The sequence below is a fragment of the Nyctibius grandis genome, chromosome 21 (assembly GCF_013368605.1).
Source record: "Nyctibius grandis isolate bNycGra1 chromosome 21, bNycGra1.pri, whole genome shotgun sequence".
Classification (NCBI taxonomy): domain Eukaryota; kingdom Metazoa; phylum Chordata; class Aves; order Nyctibiiformes; family Nyctibiidae; genus Nyctibius; species Nyctibius grandis.
This window is the reverse complement of record NC_090678.1, coordinates 3,209,335-3,217,650: the sequence shown is the minus strand read 5'-3', so window position 1 is coordinate 3,217,650 and position 8,316 is coordinate 3,209,335. Positions and strand designations below refer to the sequence as shown.

The 8,316-nt window shown below is 44.8% G+C and overlaps 1 protein-coding gene across 1 annotated transcript; it reads left to right on the top strand.

Annotated features, from left to right (window-relative positions):
- The first annotated feature begins 984 nt into the window (after positions 1-984).
- Positions 985-7,912, top strand: RNF2 (ring finger protein 2). Its single transcript, XM_068417004.1, has 6 exons — positions 985-1,071; positions 1,517-1,677; positions 3,109-3,324; positions 4,137-4,409; positions 6,154-6,325; positions 7,601-7,912. The coding sequence occupies exons 1-6, from the start codon at positions 985-987 to the stop codon at positions 7,700-7,702; spliced, it is 1,011 nt and encodes a 336-aa protein (XP_068273105.1). The 3' UTR covers positions 7,703-7,912.
- Positions 7,913-8,316: the final 404 nt, after the last annotated feature.

The following is an 8,316-nucleotide window of genomic DNA, read 5'->3' as shown; positions in this document are numbered from 1 at the left end:
CCTACTTGACCCACATGCATGTTGTAAGCGGATGCTTTAGGAATGTTTTCCGCATCAGGTGGCATTTGCAGCTTTCGCACCAATGGCATCCTGGCCTCTACTAGGAATAGTGCAGCCAGCCGGTCTAGGGAAGTGATCGTCCCTCTGTACTCGGCACTGGTGAGGCCGCCCCTTGAATCCTGTGTCCAGTTCTGGGCCCTGCACTTCAAGAGAGATGTTGAGTGTGTTGGAGCGAGTCCAGAGGAGGGCGACCAAGCTGGTGAAGGGTCTGGAGGGTCTGACCTATGAGGAACGGCTGAGGGAGCTGGGGGTGTTTAGCCTGGAGAAGAGGAGGCTCAGAGGTGACCTTAGTGCAGTCTACAACTACCTGAAGGGAGGTTGTAGTGGAGTGGGAGTCGGCCTCTTCTCCCAGGCAACTAGCGATAGGACAAGAGGACACAGCCTCAAGCTTGGCCAGGGGAGGTTCAGGTTGGACATTAGGAAGCATTTCTTCTCAGCAAGGGTCATTAGCCATTGGAAGGGGCTGTCCAGGGAGGTGGTGGAGTTACCATCTCTGGAGGTGTTTAAGAAAAGCCTGGACATGGCACTTAGTGCCATGGTCTAGTTGCCATGGTGGTGTCAGGGCAATGGTTGGACTCGATGATCCCAGAGGGCTCTTCCAACGTGATTGATTCTGTGATTCTGTGATACGGCCCAAGTTTTATGGCCTTCAGTTCTGTGTCACTTTTGTTTAACAACCTTAATTGCATTTTGCAAAGTGGCCATGGCTGACTGACTCCCCCAATTTCTCTGGAGCCGTACAGAGCATGGGATTACCCGTGTGTAACACAGTGGAGCCTCCTACTTGGATGAACAAGCGTTCGCCGTGTCTGTGTGGAGCCGGGCACCCCGTACTCGCTGGAGGAGCCTGCTCGGGAGAGGGAGCTGCCTCCCAGAGCCACACGTACGTGAACGTGCAACTTGTTTCTCTCTTTCTTCCCAGCCATGTCTCAAGCCGTGCAGACGAACGGGACGCAGCCTTTAAGCAAAACGTGGGAGCTCAGTTTGTACGAATTGCAAAGAACGCCTCAGGTGAGACGTGTTACAGAGCTGGCCTTCGTGGCAAGGCTTTTCTTTATACCTTTTAGAACGTGAAGCTTGATGGCTTAAAAAGTATTTTCCCCAGTAATTAGTGCTTGAACTACAGAGTCGGTTCCTTAATCTTTGTTTTGTCCTGTGAGAGCTAGAAAGACACTGCCGTAATATAACTTTTTCCTTTAGGAGCGTTAACTGTCTGTTCTAAATTATAGAATATTTTAAAAAAATCTTTCCAAACCAAAACCTCTCTCATAATATTAAAACAAAATATTATGTTTGATCTTTATTTCTTTTTTTTCCCTTTCTTTAGCAGCATGGGTGTGTGTGCTTGATGTGATCGTGTCATTTCTCTTTTTACTGTGTTTCTCAGCAAACCACGCAATCTCTGCGAGGAAGTTCCTAAATTCCATTAAAGAACTTTTCCTTTGTTTTACGCTAGGAAGCAATCACCGATGGCTTGGAAATAGTGGTGTCACCAAGGAGCCTGCACAGCGAGCTGATGTGTCCCATCTGTTTGGATATGTTAAAAAACACCATGACGACAAAAGAATGTCTGCATCGCTTCTGCGCTGAATGTATCATCACAGCCCTCAGGAGTGGGTATGGAAATATTCTTACAGGGAAAAGGGATTTCACTGTAGGTGAAAACGGGATGGAGAAAATCCTTTTAAGCCCTGGGTGTTGATGTGGAACAGTTAGGTGCCTGTGCACTGCAAGCTTCTGACTGTAGCACACCTTTCAGGTGGCATTCTTGTGTGTTCAGCCAGCTGTGGCAGAGCAGACTTGGCCTTTTCCTGGTATGAAAGATCATCCCCTAACTTTGTTTCTTGCAAGGAGTTGAAAACCCCTTTTCTCTTTTTTTTTCTTTTCCTGTTTTTTTTTTTTAGATCCAGTAACAGAACAAAAATACACTACATTGCTTACAAAAATGAGTCTCATTTTCCTTATTCTTCCTTTTCCTAATAATAAATTGCAAACTGTGTGGCCTTTCGGCAGTAGTCCTACTTCCAAGCTTCACTACTGAAACAACCTACGCTAAAGGACAAATAATTTTTCTTGCATTCTTCAATTACAAGTTCATCTTTTCCCCAAAAGCAATAGAACTGAGGATAGGATGAGAGGACATAGCTTCAAGCTTCGCCAGGGGAGGGTCAGGTTGGACATTAGGAAGAATTTCTTCTCAGCAAGGGTCATTAGCCATTGGAAGGGGCTGCCCAGGGAGGTGGTGGAGTCACCATCTCTGGAGGGGTTTAAGAAAAGCCTGGACATGGCACTTAGTGCCCTGGTGTAGTTGACATGGTGGTGTCAGGGCAACGGTTGGACTCGATGGTCTCTTCCAACCTGATTGATTCTGTAACCAACAGCGATTAAGTCAATGATGTATCTATTTCTGATAGTGGCAATTACCTGTGTTCAGAGGTCACACTTAATTTGCTGTGCCTGTGCAAATTCTGATGAGTAATTAGCAAAAATACAGTAAACAAGAAAACCATCAGGAGTAAAGCCACCAGTGTTTCAGCTATTGAGGCCTCTTCCAGGAAAAAAATTGTGTGAACCTGACTTTTAAAATGAGAACAAAATGGTAGGAAGGACAAGACTGTTTTATTTTTTCCAGTAATTAGTGCTTGAACTACAGAGTAAGTTCCTTAACCTTTGTTTTGTCCTGTGAGTGCTAGAAAGACTATGCAGTAATATAATTTCCACTAGACGTGCATTGTTTCTAGGTGAAAATCCATCCAGAGGGTTAAGGGAAGAACCCGTTTGCAAAGTGGAACTTCAGAACTCTTCAGTCTAAATACAGTTTGCTTAAACTTACTTTAAAAAAAAAAAATAAGCAGGGAGATATATGCTTGGGGGTTTTGTTTAAATATCTGGAACTACCTGATCTGTCAAAAGATAGAAGCCCCCTTCCAGATTTACTAGAAATGTTGAGTCTTGGTGAGCACTTTGACTAAGAATTGCAGCCTTAGGGCAGCCTTGTGTTACCGCCCAAGAGTCAGTGTTGTTTTCTTCCTTCTTGTTCATGGCCAGCAACAAAGAATGTCCCACGTGCCGTAAAAAGCTGGTTTCCAAAAGATCGCTGAGACCGGATCCCAATTTTGATGCTCTCATCAGTAAAATTTATCCAAGCCGCGACGAATATGAAGCTCATCAGGAGCGAGTGCTAGCACGAATCAGCAAACACAACAACCAGCAAGCTTTAAGTCACAGCATTGAGGAAGGGTTAAAGATTCAGGCTATGAACAGGTACGTAATCCACGTCGTTTGTCCACGTGTAACCTTGTTTGCCTTAACACTAAAAATACACCTTCCTCACTCCCTGTGTAGCTGGAGATTCCCCTTTCCTCTGAAGTCTGCCAAAATAATTCTGAACCTTTGGCAAAATAATGTTTAACCTTTTGTCTACTAATAGTAAAAATTTTGTATTGCTCCCTGTGGCGTCTGTGGCAGCCTGATGTAGACAGCAGATTTCAGCTTAGCTTTACCAAATTATGGCTGTCACGGCTCAGATAATAAACAGTAATACAAGGAATCCTGTACCAACCTATTACCCTTACTGTGAATAAATGCAGAGCTTAGGTTTTACTTGGACTTAATTCACAGGCTGGAATATGGGGTGTTTACACCAAATTCCAGCTGGGAAAGAAGCCCCAAACTTTATGTTGTGGTGAAGCAGGGTGTGATTTATATTTTTTAATCGCATGTGGATTCATATTTAGATGAAAATAATGGTCTGAAATTGCCTGAAAAATAACTGTATGACGTTAATAATGAACTTAAAACACGTCTAAAAGGTGTTAGGAAAAAATCCGTAGTCTTGTCTATGAGTATCTGTTCATAAGAAAGAATGATTTTTTTTTTTTTAAACTTTAAATATCTCTGAAATATTTCGTGCTTGTGTGTGTACGTCTAACTTCTGGCATGATGGAGACTGGGAGAGGGAGGAGTTGTAGAAGCATTGTGGGCCTGTACTGGGTGAATTCTGACTGGGTGAAACAGTCAGACTGGGTGTACACTGAGTGAAAAATCAGTGTTTATTTCTTCCTATATCTGATCAGGTTACAGAGGGGCAAGAAACAACAGATTGAGAATGGCAGCGGAGCAGAAGATAATGGTGACAGTTCCCACTGTAGCAATGCCTCAACACACAGCAATCAGGAAGCGGGGCCAAGTAATAAGAGGACCAAAACATCGGATGATTCTGGGCTAGAACTGGACAATAACAACCCAACTGTGGCCATAGACCCCGTAATGGATGGTGCCAGTGAAATCGAATTGGTCTTCAGGCCTCATCCGACCCTCATGGAGAACGATGACAGTGCACAGACGAGGTAAATGTCTTCTATTCCTCTTCATGTCTGTTATTTTCTGTTGCTTTTGTTTTCTGTCACTCCTTGGGACTTCTAAAAACTGATTTACTTTGGTCATACCACATCCTGTTTAACCATATGCACTCTGTCCCTCTGTCCACTGCAAGTGAGGTAGATGGTACTGCTCGACTATCACCAAGAATACAGTAAGAACCTGTTTTAAACCTTTGATCACAAATAAAGATGTTTTTAAGTGTTTCCAGCATTGCAGTTCACAGTAGGCACTAGGACGATGGTGTAATATCAGCTCCTTTCTATTCCAAGATTCTTTACGAATAAACAACCCTTGTGTACGTGTCAGCAGTTCAGAGCAGCTTTGTGTCAGCGGGATTTGTAGGCTGGAAGCTTTTCCTGGCATTTTTTGTCATGATCCAGTCCAAGCACAGACTGCAAATGTTGGATCACAGCACTCAGCAGTCTCGTGGAGATTCCTCAGCTCTCTTCCTGGCGCTCTCTCCTGATGAGACATCTCTCTGTAGTGCCTAGAAATGTATTAGAAGCTTCAGCCAGCTTGTCTTTTTGGTTTGGAATTGCAAGGGAGTTCTGGGGGGTGTTCTGAAAGGCAAAGAGAAAGCTGAGCTGCTGGGAGAGGCCTCTGCAGCATTTGTGTCAGCCTTTAATTCTTGCGTGAGGAATTAACATGAGAACAGATAGCGAGACAATAACAAAGAGGGACTTTAATGAGGTTCAGAGTGTTGTGTGTGTAGTTCTCGCACCTTCTTGCACTTGTAGCTTTCTGTCCAGGCTCAGAAAATGTCATCAGTCGTGAGTAATTCTCAAAACCCCCTGACAACCTGTTACTAGGTTTTTCATTTCAAGCAGATGACAGGGCAGTGCTGTCTTCTCTCTACAAAGAGCAGAAGAACCTGTGGGACAAGTGTCAAAAAGATGTAAGGACACTTTGGAACAATATAATTTGGTGAGCTGCTTGCACGTCTTGGGTGAAAGCAATATTCTTGTTTGTGAACTGTCTGTAAAGGCCTTTTCACACTCAATGGCCATATGAGTGTGAAATGAGAGTGGAATATGAGCCAGCAGTGTGCCCAGGTGGCCAAGAAGGCCACCAGCATCCTGGCTTGTATCAGCACTAGTGTGGCCAGCAGGACTAGGGCAGGGATCGTCTCTCTGGACTCAGCACTGGTGAGGCCGCACCTCGAATCCTGGGTGCAGTTTTGGGCCCCTCACTACGAAAAAGACCTTGAGGTGCTGGAGCGAGTCCAGAGAAGGGCAACGAAGGTGGTGAAGGGTCTGGAGCACAAGTGTGATGAGGAGTGGCTGAGGGACCTGGGGGTGTTTAGTCTGGAGAAAAGGAGGGTGTAGCGAGGTGGCGGTCGGTCTTTTCTCCCAGGTAACAAGTGATGGGATGAGAGGAAACGGCCTCAGGTTGTGCCAGGGGAGGTTTAGATTGGAGATCAGGGACAATTTCTTCACCAAAAGGGCTATCAAGCATTGGAACAGGCTGCCCAGGGCAGTGGTGGAGTCCCCATCCCTGGGGGGATTTAAAAGCCGTGTAGATGTGGTGCTGAGGGACATGGGTTAGTGGTGGCCTTGGCAGTGCTGGGTTAATGGTTGGACTCGATGACCTTAAAGGTCCTTTCTGACCGAAATGATTCTATGACTCTAATATTTGGGCGTGTTCTAGGTGTCTTTTTCTCATAACCTGCAACTTGGACATCTCTGATTGTCTTGGTGGTTGTCGTTGCAGATACATCAAGACCTCAGGCAACGCCACGGTTGATCACCTGTCCAAGTACCTAGCTGTGCGACTGGCTTTGGAGGAGCTCCGTAGCAAAGGAGAATCAAACCAGATGAACCTTGACACGGCCAGTGAGAAGCAGTACACCATTTACATTGCTACTGCCAACGGGCAGTTCACTGTAAGTAGAACTTCTGTTTAAAAGTGAGCATCGATACATCTTTGATACAGATTTGATTAAAACCCACTCAGCTGGACTTTTCCCGAGTTGGTTTAGGGACAGAATTCATAGCACCAGGTTATTTAGAAGAGATCGATTGCTCTTTAGGCAAATGGATACAGCAAAACCTTGGTTTGTAGAAAAGGAGGCCTATAAATGACTTGGGAAAAATCCAGTGATGCCAGCAACTACGAGGTGACTTACGCTGTTATTTTACAGATAAAATTGAAAAGGGAAAATATTACTTCATCTGAGAATCTTGTTTCAAGAGCAGATAGCTCTAGCACCACACCTTAGGGATGAATCCCTCCTCTCAGTTGCTGACACCAGAATATACAGACACACCACCAAGCCAATGCTGCAATTAGATTGAACTCTGAGCCTGGTCTTACACTTGGGCATTTATTGGAATAAAGGAAGTCTTCTGGTTAAGAGAGAGGCAGATGCTTTGCAAGAAGAATCTGTTTCAAATGGCTTTCAAACATGACCACAGATGAAGACAGGCTGAGAGAGTTGGGGCTGTTCGGCCTGGAGAAGAGAAGGCTCCAGTGAAACCTTCTAGCACCTTCCAGTACCTGAAGGGGCTACAGGAAAGCTGGAGAGGGGCTTTTTACAAGGGCATGGAGTGATAGGATGGGGGGAAACAGTTTCAAACTGAAAGAGGGGAGATTGAGATGAGATCTTAGGAAGAAATTCTTTGCTGTGAGGGTGGTGAGACACTGGCCCAGGTTGTCCAGAGAAGCTGTGGCTGCCCCCTCCCTGGCAGTGTTCAAGGCCAGGTTGGATGGGGCTTGGAGCAACCTGGTCTAGTGGAAGGTGTCCCTGCCTGTGGCAGGGGGGTTGGAATTAGATGGTCTTTAAGGTCCCTTCCAGCCCAAACCAGTCTGTGATTCTATGATTGTCCCTTGGACAAAGCAGAGATGCTCCTGGTGTAAACACATATCTACTCCTCCCTCTGTTTGCAGAGAGAGGCAGGAGGAACACTGAAATTCACTTTATCTACAACTATAGTCCCTTTGCCAAAGTGTTTTTCGGGGCTGTTTTAGGGAGATGAGGAGGAGTTCAGAACAGCTTCCATTGTTGCTTTTTGACACCGAGCAGTTAGTGAAGTACTTGTGCCACGTGATTGGTGACAATTCTTTAAGTCAGTGCGTTCCTCTGATTTAAGCAGTCTGTTTCCACAGCACTAGCCATGCAAGCCATTGGATTTATTTCTGTTTTGCTGTTCTCTTCTAGGTATTAAATGGGTCGTTCTCCTTGGAACTGGTCAGTGAGAAGTACTGGAAAGTGAACAAACCCATGGAACTGTACTATGCGCCGACAAAGGAACATAAATAAGCTGTGCTGGAAAACCGAGATGGGACGAACTCTTTTTATAGCTATGACTTCTTTAATATGAAAAGAAGGCACCCCCGTTATCTTCCCGGACAATACACGTGATGCCTTCAGGCTCTCTCAGTAGACTTATTAATATGATTAGACGGTATTCTGGGTTGTATTTAATTTAGTCTTTGGTTTGCGTTTTTGGTTTTTCCCTACGAGACTAAATGACCTTCTCCAGTGCATTCCAGTGTTTTGACATGCTCTTTTTTTGTTGTTGTTGTTCCTAATGCATGATAACAAGTGTTCCACTTTGGAATGTCTTCATTTTTGTTCAGGTAAATCTGGATTTCGAATACATTTGACACAGTTATAGTAGCCTCTGTGAAGTACCGAGCGTCGGATGGCTGAGTAAGTCTATTCAATAGTCACACATGCCAAGGAATGTGTTAAATGTTGCAATTTGCTCATGGTTATCCATAGAGAAGATGGGTAGAGAATTGCTTTCCGATAGTCTTGCAGCTAGAGGTCATCTGATTCCCTGGAAAAGATTTATTAGTCGTTTTCTTGTGAACAAATAGAGCTGTAGTGAGAAAACTGACACTTTAAAACCTTGCTGTTTACTGGGCTTC